Source organism: Martes martes, assembly GCF_963455335.1.
Source record: "Martes martes genome assembly, chromosome: 1".
NCBI classification, from domain to species: Eukaryota; Metazoa; Chordata; class Mammalia; order Carnivora; family Mustelidae; genus Martes; species Martes martes.
The window spans coordinates 46,314,646-46,334,148 of NC_137888.1; the positions used below are offsets into that span (position 1 = coordinate 46,314,646).

Below are 19,503 nucleotides of genomic sequence, written 5' to 3' on the forward strand. Positions count from 1 at the left end.
GTGCCTACTGTGTCATGTGCTTACAGACACTACACACATATTAGAGTTAGTCCTTGTAACCAATCCACAGAGGTCACAGAAGTGAGACAACTGGCCAGCAATCACCTGGCGAGCATGTGACAGAGGCAGGGGTGTTCCTCCTACAACACCTTGCTGCCTTACTTGCGCTGATTCTGTGGGAAACATTTTCATTTAGTGTGATGTTTCCAGTTTTCTTCCTTTCCATTATTCCATCCAAGTAAGTCTTCTTTCTCATTCTCTCAGTGCAATTTTATTAGCTTTCCCACTTTGTCCCATAGCTCAGAAATTAGGAAAAAGTAAGCCTTTCTTCCCACAGAACAGCTGCTTCTCTATCACATTCTAAATAAACCGCTAATGATACCTATCCTGTTTATCTCGAACCCACCAGAGCTAAAAAGAATAGCTTGCACTGCCTGTTCTCAATTTTCTCATTTATATAACATAAAGTAACAGCTTTTTAAAAATTTTAAGTTGTCAGCTTAGTTAAATCATTGTTCAATGTCAGAATAATCATCTATTTTCTGATTTAAATGATTGCTTTGTCTGACATATCCTTGCATTAGGAGCACTTCCTAAAACTTTCCTACCACAGTGCTCTTAATAGCAGAGGAAACAAATCCATGCCACAGTAGCCAAAATTCATGAGAGATTTTATTCAAGTCTCACATTTTATTTTAGAAATTCAAGTAAATTTTGCATTCTATTCCACTCAATAGCCTTGCTTTTAATTTCCCTCCTTGGCACTATCAACAGTAACAATCTAGCCAATATCTCAGGTTTATTTTGCAGCATCTCAGACAGCATTCCCAAGCATACTCCTGGTGGAGTCAGAATCTATTCTTTTGAGAAGAATGGTAATGTAGTCTTTAACACAGTACTATGAAATGGTAAGCTGTGGATAATGGAACTTTATATTTATATGACACATTTCAAAAACTGACAGATTTTTAAAAAGTTATTGTCATTTGTGTTCCAATCTTATAAAAGTGAGAAATCAGTATTTCCTCTACTGTGGAAAGGGAAGTGTATGAAACTTATATAATTATTGGTATATGGAATTTATAAAAATTTAATATACTAATTTTTAGAATTCTGAAACAGAACTAATTTTATTCATAAAATTTATATATGTTATTAACTGTTTAGTCTTTCTACTCTATTCCAATCTCAAATAACAAGTACTAGAAGAAACATTTCATTTTTATTTTTACAAATTGTAAAATGTGGAAGTTGTGATATAAAGTTGAAAATTACCTTGTTTCTCTATAACTGAGTATGAGGCCAAAAATCCTCGTCCAGAAACATGGATCCCACTCATGAACAGCACTGTAATTTCATTGCTTTTTGATTCAATTGAATGGTTCATCTGTAACCCCAGACCACAGTATTTGCCTAGGAATGAAGAAAAAAAGATATTTGGTATGACTCTCATGAAGTCAGTAATATTTACAATGTAGGTAAGAGCATCAGAAAAATATACCAAACTGGACATTAAACAGAAAATGACAAGTAGAATGTTTAGTGATTAAAAAAAAATCACATTACTCTGAAGAAAAAAACAGCCAAGCAATAACTGTAAATAATTCAAAGGAAAAATATGGTATAAGCATCAGTGATCTTACAAGGTTCAATTTCTTGTGAAATACATTTCTTGTACACTCTTAGAATACTGAGGAATTAAAAAAAATTATCTTAAAGCATTTCATGCATGCAGGTGGCTCATAAACAAATGTATAGTTAATCAGTAATTTTCCTAACATACTCCTCACAAGGTGCCCCTAGATTCCTGGGCTTAGGGTACCTCTTAAACCTTTTTCAGACTCCCCTCAATTCTCCTTCCGAGAATCACTGAACTCTAAGTCAATCCCTTTAGGTAATCATGCCCAGTCCTACAACTTTAACTATGCTCTGACAATTCACATACACCTCTATCCAGAGCTTTTTCTTGAACTTTAGGGGTATATATCCAACTGCCAACTTTTTTCCTTTAATGTCTAATAGACATATAAAAAGCATATCCTCAATACAGATTAATAAAAGGGAAAAAGAAAAAAATTAGAGCAAGATTTCCACCAATAACTAACAAAAATGCATTTTTTAAAGATTTTATTTACTTATTTGACAGAGATCACAAGTAGGCAGAGAGGCAGGCAGAGAGAGAAGAGGAAGCAGGCTCCCCACAGAGCAGAGAGCCCAATGGATGTGGGGCTTGATCCCAGCACCTGAGCTGAAGGCAGAGGCTTTAACCCACTGAGCCACCCAAGCACCCCAAAAATGCATTTTCTTAAGTGCTTGGTAATCTAACAAATTCTGAATAAAGAATAACATTCCAAAAATGTTTTTGGTTGTGGCAACATCATTCTAGAATAAGAATAATGTGTACTTCCATAAACACCATTTTCAAGGACTATGTATGATTTTGTGAATAAAATATCCTAAGCAATCAAGAAAAGCCCAACAGAACTGGTACGGGAGTTTAACAATGTCACAGGATCAATATAAAAAATCAATTATATTTCCACATACTTGTCACAAATACTCTGTAATGAAATTTTTAAAACTTATAACAGCATCAAAAATATTAGAATATTTGGGACAAATTTTTAAAGAAGAAATTCAAGGGATGTTGGGGTGGCTCAGTCAGTTAAGCATCTGACTCTTGATTTCACCTCAAGGTCATCTCAGGGCTATGGCATCAAGCCCCCTGTTGGGCTCTGCCCTGTGGTGGAGCTTGATTAAGATTCTTTCTCTCTGCCCCAACCCCCACGCTCATGGCACTTAAAAAAAAAAAAAAAATCAAAACCAGTACACTATAAAATAGAAAACACTGCTGAGAAAAATTAAAGGAAAACTAAATAAAATGGAAAACAGACCAACTTCATGAAGTGAAAGACTCAATACTGTTAAGATGTCAGTTCTTCCTATATTGATCTATTGATTCAATGTAATCCCTATCAAAATGCTAGTTTTTTTTTCTTTTTAGAAATTAACAAGTTGAGGCTAAAATGTATATGGAGATGCAAAGGACAGAGAACAGCCAGAACTGTGTAGTGGAAAACAGTTGAAAGACTACTATAACCTGACTAAATTTAAACTTATTATAAAACCACAGTAATCAAGACAATATGACACACTGTAACAGCAAATCTAGATCTATATCTAAATCTTTATTTATGTTTATGTCTACACCTGCATCTCCACATATTTCAGTAGAGCAGAACAGAGTTCAGAAATAAACCCACATATGTGGTCAACTGATTTCTGACAAAGGCATGAAGGTAATTCAATGGACAAAGGATAACTCTTTCAACACATATATTAAACCAGGTGGATATAAATATGCAAAAACAAATGAATTTAGAACTTTACTTCAAGTCAAAATGGATCACAGACCTAATTATAAGAGCTGAACTTATAGAACTCTTACAAGAAAACATAGGAGAGATCTTTGTGAATTTGGGCTAGGCAAAGAGTTCTTAGATCCAACACCAAAAAGCAAGTCCATTAAAGAAAAAAATGAGTAATTTGCACTTAATCAAAATTTAAAATGTTCCCTCTTCAAAAGACACCAGTAAGAAAATGAAAAGACACAACACTGACTGGGAGAAAATATTCACACAACATTAATCTGATAAAGTACCCATATCCAAAATGTGTAAAGAATTCTTACAACTCAAACAATTTCATCTTATAAAATGGGCAAAAGATTTAAATAGCCACATCTCTAAGATTGTATTTATTTACTTTGAAAAAGAGAGAAGGAGAGCATAAGCAGGGGCAGAGGGAGAGGGAGAAGCAAGCTCCCCGCTGAGCAGAAGACCAACAGAGGGCTCCATGCCAGGACGCTGGGATCATGGCCTGAACTGAAGGTAGACGCTTAACCAACTGAGCCACCCAGGCGCCCCAAACAGCCACGTCTATAAAGAAGACCTACCAAATGGCAAATAGATACATGAGAAGATGCTCAAGAGCGTTAGCCATTAGGGAAATTAATATTAAAACTATGAGATCTCATGACACTCTCACTAAAATGGCTATAATCAAAAAGACTGTTAATATCAAATATTGGTGAGGATGTAGAGAAACTGGTATCTTCAAACACTGATGGTAGGAACTGTAAAATGGCATAGCCGTTTCTGGGAAGCAATTTGGTAGTCTCTTTTTCTTTTCTTTCTTTCTTTCTTTCTTTTTTTTTTTTTTTTAAGATTTTGTTTATTTATTTGCCACAGAGAGAGAAATCACAAGTAGGCAGAGAGGCAGGCAGAGAGAGACGAGGAAGCAGGCTCCCTGCTGAGCAGAAAGCTCAATGCAGGGCTCAATCCCAGGACCCTGAGATCATGACCTGAGCCAAAGGCAAAGGCTTAACTCACTGAGCCACCCAGGCATCCTAATTTGGCAGTTTCTAAAAAAGTTAAAGTTTGTATATATTATCTCACACAATCCAGCAATTCCATTTGTTATTTATCCAAGGGGAAAGAAACCACATGTCCACAGAAGGGTTATTCAAATGGTCACAGCACCATTACTCATATTTGCCCCAAACAAAAACAACTTAATTGTTTATCAACTAGCAGAAAAAAAAATGTGGCACATATTCATACTAAGTACTACTACTCACCAAAAGACAGAAACAAACTAATGATATATGCAGCAACGTGGATGAACCTCAAAAACATTATGCTAAATAGAAGAAACTATTTATGATCTTTCTAAAAAAAAAATTAGAAATAATAGATCAGTGGCTACCTGGGACTGGAGGTAAAGTGGGAACTGACCACACATGGGCACAAGGGAACTTTCTGGTGTGACATACAGAGAGTTCATTAAAATGTGAACTCACATTTTAAAATGTGATGTTGCACAGCTATATAAATTTACTGAAACTCATCAAACTATGCATTTAAAATAGGTGAATTTTATGGTATGAAATAATAGCTCAATAATAAGGTTTTCAAAAGAAATACAAACATTGAAACAATGTGTATTATCAGAGACGATCAAGCGTTTCATGCAAAAAAAAAAAAAAAAGTCCACAGAGTCAGAGCAGAAAGTGGCCTTCAGCGATCTATTCCAAGCTGCTGACAGCTGAAAAATCTGAAAATCAAACATTGGTGGATTGTCCAAAATAACACTACTTGTTAGAGGTGAAACCAGTACAAGAATCTGGGTCCTCCATTTTGTCCCACGCTTTCTTCTTCCACACACTACTTCCCAGTAATGGAGTTGACACTTAGGGCTGCAAGGAGAAGTGTTTAATAACAGCATGATCTCCTCTGTAAATGATCTGGGGTAGCACTTGGCAACCTCTAGTGTCTGCAGCGGTCTAGCTGCTGTCTCCTTTCCACCCACAGCAACAACACCCTTGTGTTCTTTCCCTCATCATCCAGCAATAGTCTCGTTCCTTAACTAAATTAGTAAATGCTTCAGCTTGTCTTTTTGTATAAACCATCATCTTGTAATATTACTTTTGTCCTAAATTGAATTATTTAAATCTATGTCACCTTCATTTTGAGATAATTGCTAAAAGGCTAGTCTTTCCATCTCACTCTAAAACCGTTTTTTATTGAATCAATGTTTCCAAAAGATCACATATAAGCAGAATTGCGACATTCAGCTGTACCTTAAAAATGAATTTTTCCTTCTTTTTTTAAAGATTGTATTTGAGAGAGAGAGAAAGAGAATAAGCGAGGGGAAGAGCAGAGGGAAAGGGAAGAACAGACTCCCTGCCGAGGATATAGGCCATTGCAGCAGGGCTCTATTGATCCCAGGACCCTGAGATCATGACCTGAGCCAAAGTCAGATGCCCAACTTACTGAGTCGCCCAGACATCCCAAAAATGAGTTATTCTTTACAACTGTTTTTTCTCCTGCCAATGAAAAAGTAGTATAATTGTTTTAAATACATTTTCTAATTTTGTACGTTTTATGTATTAGATCTAAAACCAGGTAATTCTTTGTTTCTTCTGGAAAATGGAAATGATTTAACCCTAAGGCCATACCGACAGTTGTCAGTTAAAACAACCCCCCCAAATTCTAAAACATCTAACACTGTCTATAGATTTATACATTGAACTTTTCTTTCAAGACATAATTCTCCAAAGCTTTATAATTTCTGAATTAAGAAAATTAGCTTATGTATGTAATAATTTACAAAAACTTTTAAGATAAGCAAAGTAACTAGTTTGTTCTGAGAATAGTTTCAGGCCCACATATGAATAGAATAACATACAAGATGTAGATATCATATTTCATTCTATGTATCACTGTGTTTTATTTTTTAATTTTTTAAAAAGATTTTATTTATTTGACAGAGAGAGACACAGCAAGAGAGGGAACACAAGCAGGGGGAGTGGGAGAGGGAGAAGCAGGCTTTCTGCCAAGCAGGCAGCCCGATGCAGGGCTCGATCCCAGGACCCTCGGATCATGACTTGAGCCAAAGGCAGCCACTTAACAACTGAGCCACCCAGGCACCCCTGTATCATTGTATTTTAGATTATTTTTTCCCCTCAACTTGGAAAGGTTCAGTTCAATTTTTCTGTCCTCCAGTCAGATTTGCCTGACATAAACTGACAAAGAAAAGCCCCTCAAACAAATTTTCTCCCTTGAGGCACAGAAAACTACAGAAAGCATGCTATTGTGTCTTACAGTGAACTATATTTATAATCTTAGCATAACTTTTTTTTGAAGATTTATTTATTTATTATAGAGGAGCGGAGAGCTCATACACACACATACTTGAGAGGGAAGAGGGGAAGCGGGGGAGGGAGAGACAGAATCTCAAGTCGACTCCACACTGAGCCAGAGCCCCACTCTGAGATCATGACCTGAGCAGAAACCAAGAGTCGGACACTTAACTGCCAGAGCCACCGCAGAGCCCCAGCTTAACTGGTTTTTAAGAGGCAGTATGGCTCTTCCATCATTTTACAGAACTTTTAGGAAAAAGTTGTAAACAAAAAAGTAACAACCAAAAGAACTAATCTAAAAATAACAATGAATATACATTTATAAAATTAAAAAAAAAAACACTTAATTTGAAAGCCAAGAAGATTCAGTCTACAGCTTCTCAACTTACTTAGCATTTAGTAAATCAATACCAAACATCAAGGCATGTGCACGAGCACACACACTGTCTTAGGTAATAGGGTGTTCAATGTATGTCTTTGCTCATCCTTTATTTCTTTAAAAACACCTGTGGAGGGGCTCCTGGGTGGCTCAGTCATTAAGCGTCTGCCCTCAGCTCAGGTCATGATTCTACATCTGGCTCCCTGCTCTGCGGGAAGCCTGCTTCTCCCTCTCCCACTCCCCTTGCTTGTGTTCCCTCTCTCCCTGTCTCTCTCTCTGTCAAATAAATAAATAAAATCTTTAAAAAACAAAAAACATAAAACAAAAAACACCTGTGGGAAAGAAAAGGCTTCCTGGTCCTAAATATGGCATGCAATTTAAATAAAAATTAGTATTAACTTTAATAATAAAAATACCAAAAATTTTAACAGTCAAGAAAAACAACATTCAAAAAGTCCTATAACAGTTACTATCACATATATAAAAAGAAGAGATGATTAAATCTTCAGACTTTTTTCAATACTAAATAACTAAAAAACAGACTGGTAAATAGAATAAATATTAAACAGTTAATTATTTTTGAATACTAAATATTTTCAAATGACTTAACATTAAAAACAGTAATATAAAATTGATGTTATTCCACATCTTACCTTAAATATAAAATATCTGAAACTCTATAATTTGTTAGCAAAGCCAAATGTGTGCAGAGCCAGTGCCCATCATATTAAATCGTAAGGCCAAATGGGAATCAGTAAAGGAAAGAGAAATTTTATCAACTAGAATCTCTACATAAGTCAGTTAACACTTGCAAATGTGAACAAGTTTCATCAGCACTAGCTGTTCCTTGTCACTTAAACACTTAAACACTTGCAAATGTGAACAAGTTTCATCAGCACTAGCTGTTCCTTGTCACTTAAGGACCTACGTATATGTGTGATTTTATTACAAGGCTGATTAAGGCCCTCAATACAAATAATGACTTTACAGATACTCTTAGGTACAAATGAAAAAGATCCTACTTAAAGAATATTATCTTGCGATGCAAAGTTGTCTTTACAAAAATATTATCATGTATACTAATGCTAGGAAATTCCAAATTATTAGATTGAATATGGAAGTGCTCTAAAAAATTTTAAAAGAAATGAAACGTTTTAAGAAACTACTTTCTGTGGGGGCACCTGGGTGGCTCAGTGGGTTAAAGCCTCTGCCTTCGGCTCAGGTCATGATCCCCGGGTCCTGGGATGGAGCCCCGCATCGGGCTCTCTGCTCAGTAGGGAGCCTGCTTCTCCCTCTCTCTCTGTCTGCCTCTCTGCCTACTTGTGATCTCTGTCTGTCAAATAAATAAATTAAAAAAAAAAAAAAACTACTTTCTGTGAAACTCAAAAGGCAGTAAGTGCTAAAGAACAAACTATCTTAATTTAAAAAGAAAAGAAAAAGTCGGGGCACCTGGGTGGCTCAGTGGGTTAAAGCCGCTGCCTTTGGCTCAGGTCATGATCCCAGCGTCCTGGGATCGAGCCCCGCATCGGGCTCTCTGCTCAGCAGAGAGCCTGCTTCCTCCCTTCTCTCTCTGCCTGCCTCTCTGACTACTTGTGATCTGTCTGTCAAATAAATAAATAAATAAATAAATAAATAAATAAATAAATAAAAACTAAAAAAAAATTAAAAAAAGAAAAAGAAAAAAGAAGAGTACAGTGGCTAACTTCGTAGGTGCTTAAGTGAGCTCAATATATACCAGATAAACACCTTCCCTCACATCTTATTCCCAGGCAAAATGAATGTCTCTCTCCTCACTTGGTTACCCTTTCATCAAAGGTTTTAACCATTATACAAGTAATGCAAGCACTTAGCAAAATACTCTGGGAAAGGATGAAGAAAATTCAACCCCAGTCTGGCCAACGTATCTTAATCTGGGCAACATATTAGTTACTTCTTCACTTCCATTTTCCTAGTTTGGCCATTCAAAGGTACTCCTAAATCAACATAAATTATTTAATTGTTAACAATTATAGGTTCTACTGATGGCTCTCAAACCCTGCCAATATGTCTAGAAATTTCTCATGGACAAAATAAGAATTTCAAAAAATAGTATATGGATATATACACAAAATTATAAATAAAAAAGTTAATCAAGTATTTAAATCAATCACCGTAAGACCTATGAAACACTGATTTTAGTCTAAAAGAATCCAAGTGCCAGGTAAAAAAAAAATGTTTTTGAAAAATCACTACCCTTAGGAAACTAGAAAAACAAATTAAATCCACAGTAAGAAGAAGAAAAGATATTAGGATTAGAGCAGAAATTGAAAACAAGAAATCAATAGAGAAAATTAATAAAGCCAAAAGCTGGTTCTTTGAAACAAAATTCACTGTCTCTAATAAGGCTAATTAAGAAAAAAAGAGGACACAAATCATTAATATCAGAAATGCAAGTGTTGACACCACTATAGACCCAATGGTCATGGAAAGATAATAAAGGAATACTATGAACAAATCTATGTCCACAAATTTGTTAACCTAGATGAAATGAACAGGTTCTTTGAGACACACAATTTGCCAAAACTCAAAGAAAAAGAAATAGACAATCTGAGTTTTTATTTTATTTCTATTAAGAAATTGAATCAATTAATAATCTTTCAAAAGAGAAAGAACCAGGCACAAATGGGTTCACAGATTATCTTTACCAAACATTTAAGGAAAAGTTATACCAGTTCTCTACAATCTCTTTAAGAGGACAGAAGCAGGGAATACTTCCTAACTCATTCTATAAGGCTAGCCCTACCATAAAACCAAAATCAAACATACTACGTAAATGAATACAGGTCATTATTTCTCATGGAATAGACATAAAAATTCGTAACAAAACATTAAAAAACAGGGGTGCCTGGCTGGCTCAGCTGGAAGGAACAGTATGCAACTCTTAATCTTGGGGTTGTGAGTGTGAGCCCCATGCTGGGTGTACAGATAACTTAAAGATAAAAATCTTTAAAAAAATATTAAGACATAAAATCTAACAATGTGTTAAAAAGAATTATACACCATGATCAAGTGTGATTTATCCCAAGTATGCAAGGTATGTTCAACATTTTAAAATAATGTAATCCATCACATCAACATGCAAAAAAAGGAAAGTACTGTGATCAAATCAATGGTTGCAGAAAAAGCATTTAACAAAATCCAATATCCAATCATGACATAAACTCTCCGTGAACTAAGAATAGAGGGGAACTTCCTTAGTTTAATAAAGGATATTTACAAAAAAACCTAAGCTAATATATTTAATAGTAAGAAATTCAAAGCTTTTCCAGTAAGACCAGAAACAAGTCAAGAATGCCCCTCTTACTACTTCTCTTTTACATCATACTAGAAGTCTAAGTTAACACAGTAAGACAAGGGGGAAAAAAAGTACCAGATTGTATAGGAAGAAATAAAACTGTTCACAAATGATAGGATTATCTATGTAGAAAATCCAAAAGAATTGAAAAAAAAACCTCCTCCATTAAGCAGTTATACAAGGTTGTGGAATACAAGGTTAATGGATAAAAGTGCTCCCCTATATACTGACAATAAAAAACTGGAATTTGAAATTAAAAACACAATACCATTTACATTAGCAGCCCCCAGAATGAAATAGGAGTAAGTCTAATAAAATACGTGCAAGAACCATGTGAGGAAAACCACAATATTCTAAGAGTGAAATAAATGGAGAAATGTTCCATGCTCAATGACAGGAAGACAAAATACTGTCAAGATGTCAGTTCTCGCCAACTTCATAGATTGAATGCAATCAAAATCAAAATCCTAGCAAGCTGGGATAATTGGATATTTGCATGTAAAAGAATTAGACTCCTATCTCATACCACTCACAAAAATTAACTCAAAATGGATTAAAGACTTAAATGTAAAACCTGAAGCCATGAAACTTCTAGAAGAAAACATAGGAATAAAGTTCCTTGACATGGGTCCTGGTGATTTTCTTAATATGACACCTAAAGCACAAGAAACAAAATAAAAGATAAATAAGAGGGTCTATATCAAACTAAAAAGTTATACAGCAGAAGAAACCATCAACAAGGTGCAAAGACACCCTATGGAATGGAGACAAAAATACTGACCAACCATTTATTTGTTAAGGGGTTAATATCCAAAATATAAAGAATGTATATGACTCAAAGCAAACAACAACAATTATAACAACAGGAAAACGCAATTAAAAAATGGGCAAAGGACCTGAACAGGATTTCTCCAAAGAAGATACAAGAAAGGCCAACAGGTACCTGAAAAGATGTGCAATGTCACTAGTCATTAGGGAAATGAAAATGAAAAACACAATAAGGTATCACCTCATGTCTCTTAGAATGGTCATCATCAAAAAGGTAAGAGCAAATGCTGGTGTGGATTTGGAGAAAAGAGAACCCTGTGCACTGTTTGTGGGACTGTAAACTGGCACAGTCACTACAGAAAACAGTATGGAGGATCCTCCAAAAAAAAAAAAAAAAAAGAACTACCATATGATCCAGCAATTCTATTTTTGGTAATTTATCGAAAACAAATAAAAACACTAACTCAAAAAGGTATCTGCACCCCCACATTCATAGCAGCATTATTTATAACAGCCAAGATATGGAAACTCCCTAAGTGTACAACCATGGATGGATGGATACATATACATGCAACAAAATATTACACAACAAAGTATCATTAACCCATAAAACACAAGGAAATCTTACCATTTGCAACAACAATGATGGATCTTAAAGGCATTATGCTACGTGAAGTAAGTCAGAGAAAGACAAATACTGTATGATCTCACTTATATGTGTAATCTAAAAAACCACCACCAAACTCACAGAAAACAATATAAAGCTTATGAGTGCCAGAGGCAGACACACTTACGGGTGGGGGTGGGGGAACAGGAAATGATGGGTGTTCTTTGAACCTACTGCAGTGATCATTTCACAGGATATGTAGATGAAACCATCATCCTGTATAGCTTAAACTTATATAGTGATGTATGTCAATTATTTCCCAATAAAATTGGAAGAAAAAAATCCCAGTGAGTTATTTTGCAGCTATCAACAAAATGATTCTAAAGAATATATGGAGAGACAAAAGACCCAGTACAGCAAATATAATACTGAAGAAAAACAAAGTTGGAGGAATGACACTACCCATCTTCAATACTTACTGTAAAGCTACAGTAATCAAGGCAGTGTGAAACTGGTGAAAGCACAAATAGATGAGTGAAAAAGAAGAGAGAGCCCAGAGATAAATCTGACATAACATGGTCAGGTGATCTTTGACAAAGGACCAAAGGCAATACGATGGAGCAAAGATAGTATTTTCAACAAATGGTGCTGGCACAACCAAACAGCCATATGCAAAACAATGAACCTAGACACAGACCCTATACCCTTCACAAAAATTAATTCAAAACGGATTACAAACCTAATAGTAAAATGCAAAACTGTAAAACTCCTAGAAGATACCATAGGAAAAAATCTGAATGACCTTGAGTAGGATGATGACTTCTTAGACAGGACACCAAAAGACAGGATCCATGAAAGAAACAACTGATAAGGTGGACTTCATTAAAATTAAAAACTTCTGCTCTGGAAAGACAATGTAAAAAGAATGAGAAGACAAGACACAAACTGGGAGAAAATATTTACAAAATACACAGGAGATAAAGGACACATCTGATAAAGGACTCTTACCTAAATATACAAAAAACTCTTAACATTCAATAAGAAAACAACCTGAAATAAAAATAGGCCAAAGACCCTGACAGACACCTCACAAAAAATACACAGATAACAAGAATATACAAAGGTTCACTACATTACATGTTATCAGGGAAATGTAATTAAAACAATGAAATATCACTATATACCTACTGGAATTTAGAATGGTCAAAATCCAGAACACAGACAACACTAAATGCTGATGAAACTGTAGAGAAACAGAACTCTCATTCATTGTTGGGGAAACAAAACTGGGGATTCTTTTTTGGGATTTCTTACAAAACTAAAAAGTCCCATCATACAATCCAGCAATCATATTCCTGGATACTTACTCAAAGGAGTTGAAATTTTAAGTCCATAGAGAAACCTACACACAGATGTCTACAGCAACTTTATTCATAAACTGCTAAAGCTTGGAAGCAACCAGGATGTCCTTTAGTAGGTGAATGGATACATCCAGACGATGAAATATTACTTGATACTAAAAAGAAATGAGCTATCAAGCCATGAACAGACTTAACAGAACTTTAAATGCACATTACTAATTCAAAGAGTGTCTGTAAAGACTGCATATTGTTTCATTGCAATTATATTGCCTTCTGGAAAAACAAAACAATAAAAAGATCTATCTATAGTAGAAGACAATAAAAGGATCAGTGGTTGTCAGACACTGGGGGAAGAAGGATAAATAGAGCACAGAGGGCTTTTAGAGCAGTGAAAATACTGCAATGATGGATACATGCCACACATTTTTCAAACTTACAGAATGTGCAACACACATACACACACATCATTAGCCATCAAGGAATGCAAATCAAACCCCAGTGAGATACCACTTCATACCCACTACAACATGAAGAAAGATCAGGATCTGGAAAAACTGAAACCTACCATACTGCTAGTAAATGGTGCAGTTGCTATGGAATAGTCTGGTGGTCCTTCCAACGGTTAAACACGGACTTACCATGGGACCTAGCAAGTGTACTCTTTGGCATATACCCAAGAGAAATGCAAACATATGTCCACAAAAAGACTTGTAAACAATAGTTCAGAGCAGCATTATTCATAGTAGCTAAAAATTACAAACAACATAGTCAGTATCCTGGAGTTCCCAAGATAAACTGTCATGGAGATGTGATGATAAATCTGAAAGAACGAACGATCTAACCTTTTGGAAAGAGAGGAATTTTGAGCATTGAGATCTGGAGTCTGCTAAAAAAAGAGAAGTGTCTCTTGCCTTTTGGGAGAAGGAAAGGTTTAACCTCATAGGAAGAAGTGCAAGATAGAAGTGGATCACCTGTGTGGAGTCCTGGGTGCAGAAGAGGGTTTGAGTGCAGGGCTGTGAATCCCCTCGGAAATGTGAACCGCAGTGGGGTGTGAGGAAGGCTCGGTGGAGAAAGTGGCTAAGGACTCCAAATGCACTCCACAGGACACGGAGGTAAGGGCCTCAGGAAACATGGTAGGGGCTAGAACCAATGATCTCTGAGATAATTCTAAGTAGATAAGCCACAGGATACGTGACTATTTTCTTTATCATGGAAACTTAGGTTTCCAATTTTTCCATACTTTAGATAATGATATAATAGATTTGTTTACACGTACAACTTTGTTCCATACTTAAAATAATTATCAAGACCAGATTTTTTTTGAAATCAAATTACAGGGTCATGGGGCGCCCGAGTGGCTCAGTGGGTTAAAGCCTCTGCCTTCAGCTCAGGTCATGATCTCAGAGTCCTGGGATCGAGCCCCACATCGGGCTCTCTGCTCAGCAGGGAGCCTGCCTCCCCTTCTCTCTCTGCCTGCCTCTCTGCCTGCTTGTAATTTCTGTCTGTCAAATAAATAAATAAATAAAAATCTTTAAAAAAAAAATTACAGGGTCATGTTGCTTTCTAAAAGTTAAACTAACTTATACTTCCACCATCAATATAGAGTGTTTATTTCAAGGCAGCCTTTGTATCACTTTTTTTCCAGTGTATAAGTACTTTAAAAAAAAAGTCTATAAACTTTACAAAAATTTAGAATAATATAACAAGAAAACAATAAAAAACAATAATCATTCTCACATAATCCTGTTAGACCAAGATAATAGCTAATACCACTTGGGAGGGTAACTTTCTCGGCCTCAGCTCTCTCCACCTGTTAAATAAGAACAATAGTGTTTATTGTCTATGCTTATAAGTCATTAAATGAGCATAAATGTGTATATAGGGTGTTTATACATATGCACAAGCACAGTAATACCTAGTTCTTCATTCATCCTATTCATGCACTGTTTCTCTGTGACTTTAACATAAACTATTCCTACTAAAGTGCTTTGCAGAAAGGCTGTATCAATTTATTCTCCCCACCCTGCCCAGCAGTACTAGAGGTAAAAGAAACTGGTAATCTGTTGTTTTCTTAATCAGTGAAGGTGAACTTTTCCAATGTGTACTTAGTTTAAAAATTTCCTCTAGTGTGTGATACTCTTATGCTTCTAGAGTATTTTCTTACCAGGATCCCTGCCTTTAAAAAAATTTTTTTAACTATCTGTACATTGCATATATGGTAAGAGGGAGATTTTCCTGGGTTGGCCTGACCTAATCAGTCAGGCACTTTAAAAACTTTCTTTTAGTGCTTTCTCTGGTTAGTCACGTAACTGGAAATTAGAGAGAGAAATCCCTACTGGGTTAGAAGAAAAAGAACATCTATGTGGTAAACACTCCATGTGGTCTGTAGGAACTGAAAACAGTCTCTGGGTAATAGGTAGCAAGAAAATGGGGACCCCAGTTTTACAACTACAATACAGTAGCAGTAGCCAGTGATCTTGAAGAGAACCCTCAGCTTCAGATGAGAACCACATCCCCAGCTGACTACCCTGATTTCAGCCAGGCAAGACCTTGAACAGACAATCCAGTCATGTCAAACCAGACGTCTAGTGTACAGAAACTGAAATAATAAATTCTGGTATTTTAAGCTACAGGGTTTGTGATAAGATTATAAAACAACAGAAAGCTAATACAGCCAGAAATGTACTTTGGTGTACCAGCATGTGTCATTTTATTGCGCTTTGCTTTATTGTGCATTGCAGATAACTGCCTTTTTTCTTATGGGTTGAAGGCTTGGGACAATCCTGCACCTAACAAGTCTGTCGCCACCATTTTTTCAACAACCATTGCTCACATTGTGTCTCTATGTCACATCTTAGTAAATTTTCAAGATTTTCATTATTGTTACATCTGTTATGGCCTGTGATCTGATGTTACTATCACAATTGTTTTGAAATGCCATGAAACCCACATGACTGGCAGACTCAATAAATGTTGTGTGTATTCTGGCTCCTCCATCAAACAGCCATTGCCCATCTCTCTCCCCCTCCTCAGGCCTCCCTTTACTCTGATACAAAACAATATTGAAATTAGTCCAATTAATGACCTTCAATGGCTTCTAAGCATTCAAGTGAAAAAGTCACATCTCTCTCACCTTAAATCAACAGCTAGAAATGACTAAGCTTAGGAAGAATGCATGTCAAAAGCTGCGATAGGGTGAAAGGCCTCTTGCGCCAAATAGCCAAACTGTGAATGCAAAGGAAAAGTTCTTGAAGGAAATTAAGTGTTACTCCAGTGAACAAGTAAATGATAAGAAAGTGGAAGGGCGCCTGGGTGGCTCAGAGGGTTAGGCCTCTGCCTTCAGCTCAGGTCATGATTTCAGGGTCCTGGGATAGGGCCCCACATCGGGCTCTCTGCTCGCCAGGGAGCCTGCTTCCCCCACCTCTCTCTGCCTGCCTCTCTGCCTACTTGTGATCTCTCTCTCTCTGTCAAATAAATAAATAAAATCTTAAAAAAAAAAAAAAGAAAGTGGAATACCCTTATTGCTGATTTGGAGAAGGTTTCAGTGTTCTGAAAAGATCAAACCAGCCACAACGTCCCCTTAAGCCAGAGCCTAACTCTCTTTAAATCTGTGAAGCCAGAGAAAAGTGAGAAGGCCATACGAGAAAAGTGGGAAGCTACCAGAAAGTGGCTTATAAGGTTTAAGAAACCATCTCTGGACCATAAAAGTGCAAGGTGAACCAGCAAATGCTGACATTTTAAAGCTACAGCAAGTGGTCCAGAAGATCTAGCTCGGACCACTAATGAAGGTGGCTACATTAAACAAGTGTAGACAAAACAGCCTCCTACTGGGAAGATGCCATGGAGGATTTTCACAGAGAGGAGAAAACAATACTTGGCTTCAAAGCTTCAAAAAACATGCTACGTCTCCAAAGAAGGGGCTAAGGCAGCTGGTGACTTTAAGCTGAAGCCAGCACTCACTTCATCATTCCCCAAATCCTAAAGCGCTTAAGGATGCAAAATCTACTCTGCCTGTGCACTAGAAATGGAACGACAAAGCTTGGATGACAGCACATCTGTATGTGACATGGTTTGTGGAACATTTTAAGCCCACTCTTAAGACCTACTGCTCAGAAAAACAGATTCCTTTCAAAACATGACGATTCACTGACAAGGCACATCGTCGCTCAAGAGCCCTGATGGAGATGAACAATGAGATTAAAGTTGTTCTCATGCCTGCTAACATAACACTGACCTGCAGCCCATGGACCAAGATGTGATTTTTTACTTTCAAGCCTTATTATTTAAGAAATACATTTCATAAGGCTACAGGTGCCATAAATAGTGATTCCTCTGATGCATCCAGGCAAAGTAAACTAAAAACCTTCTGGAAAGAATCCACCATTCTAGATGTCATTAAGAATATTCATGACTCATGGGATAAGGTCAAATTATCAACATTAATGAAGTCTGGAAGGAGCTGATTCCAACCCTGATAGGGGACTTGGAGGAATTCAAGACTTCCATGGAGGAAGTGGCTGCAGATGTGGTAGAAACTGCAAGAGAACTAGAATGAGAAGTGGGGCCTAAAGTTGGGATTGAATTGATGCAATCTCATGATGAAACTTGATGGTATGGGGAGTTGCTTCTTATGGATAAGCAAAGAAAGTGGCCTATTTATTTATTTATTTATTTTTAAAAGATTTTATTTACTTATTTGACAGAGAGAAATCATAAGTAGGCAGAGAGGAAGACAGAGGGAGAGGGGGGAAGCAGGCTCCCTGCTGAGCAGAGAGCCCGATGCAGGGCTCCATCCCAGGACCCTGACACCATGACCTAAGCCAAAGGCAGAGGCTTAACCCACTGAGCCACTCAGGTGCCCCAAGAAAGTGGCTTCTTGACAGAAACTACTCCTGGTGAAGATGCTGTGAAGATTACTGAAATGACAACAAAGGATTCAGAAAAGTTTATAAACTTACTTGACAAAGCAGAGGCAGGGTTTGAGAGGATTAACTCTAAATTTGAAATAAGTTCTGTTGTGGATAAAATGCTATCAACTAGTGTCAGGCTATAGAGAAATCTTTTATGAGAGGAAGAGTCAAGTGCAGCAAAATTTCATTGTTAATTGCCACCGCCACCCCAGCCTTCAGCATCCCCCACCCTGGTCAGTCAGCAGCCACCAACACTGACAAAAGCAACTCCACCAGCAAAAAAACTGACTCAGAAGATTAAAAGTGCAGATGATGGTTCGCATTTCTTAGCAATCAATATTTTTAAATTAAGGCATGTGCATTTTTTTTTAGATGTAACACTACTGCACAGTTTAGACTATAATATAGTGTCAATGCAACCTTTATATGTACTGGGAAACCAAAAAATTTGACTCACTTTATTCCAATACCTGTCTTCCTGCAGCAGTACAGAACTGAACCCATCATATCTTTGAGGTATGCCTGTATAGTCTCTCTCAAGTGATCAAATCCAGGGAAGAAAGTACACACAAGGTAGAACCTACCTATGGCTCGAGCCTGAATCAGAAGTATTTTACTTGGCTTTTCGGCCTATGCAATTTGGGGTCTACGCTATTTAAAAAATGATTCAATTAGTTGCCAAGATTTAAAAATCTTTAAACTTTGCGTAAATTTAGAATTTGTCTTTTCTCAGAAAAATCACAAGTAAAGAAAGTAAGGAAACCTGGGCTAGTTCTCCAAATGTTTGTACCTAAGTAATGGCTGTCCCCATTAAAGAGAGTCATACTCTTGTTTGCTACAGTCTCTATCACTCCCTGAAGTATAGTCTCCATCACTCCCTAAAGTCTCTCATTCTGAAGCCCAGTTATCATTTGTTAAGGCAATGCTGTTATTATACTCAGTCCATTTCACACATTTATTTTGTGTGTCTATCCCCTGTTGGCAGTGAGTTTGTATCCACTTGCCTAGAGTTTAGAGGTATTAAGGTTACCATGTGTTTTTCAAAGTCTATGTTAACCATACTTTTGGTAGATGATGAACAGCAACAAACCTTGGAAGTTGTTAAATGAAAATATTTTGTATTTAGAAGAGAGGAGAAATCCCTCTGATTTGAAATAGATTAGAACTGGTATTAATACTGCCACAAAACTCAAGAAATCTGATTTATGTTGTCGACTAAATGGAAAATCATTTAGCCTCTGGAGAGATTTGCCACCGAACAACACTTCTCTTACAAACTCACAACTTAAAAAGACAAGAAGGGGTGGGGAGTTATTTGCTAGAGCAAAAAGCACATCAACTGTGTCCACCTCCAACAGATACAACAGATGGAAATGGAATTTGCTTAGGGAAGATCACTCTTAATTTACAAACTGATTTAGGCATGGCTTTTTAGTGCCTA

General features: G+C 36.7%; 1 protein-coding gene across 1 annotated transcript in view; it reads right to left on the reverse strand.

Moving 5' to 3' along the window:
• The window catches only part of DCBLD2 (discoidin, CUB and LCCL domain containing 2), a gene marked incomplete at its 5' end in the record, with an annotated part of 100,586 nt that overhangs the window by 44,967 nt on the left and 36,116 nt on the right, over positions 1-19,503 (reverse strand). The window contains one exon of the mRNA XM_080797993.1: positions 1,276-1,413. Within this exon, the coding sequence (XP_080654119.1) occupies positions 1,276-1,413 (138 nt within the window). The remainder of the gene's footprint in view (positions 1-1,275; positions 1,414-19,503) is intronic.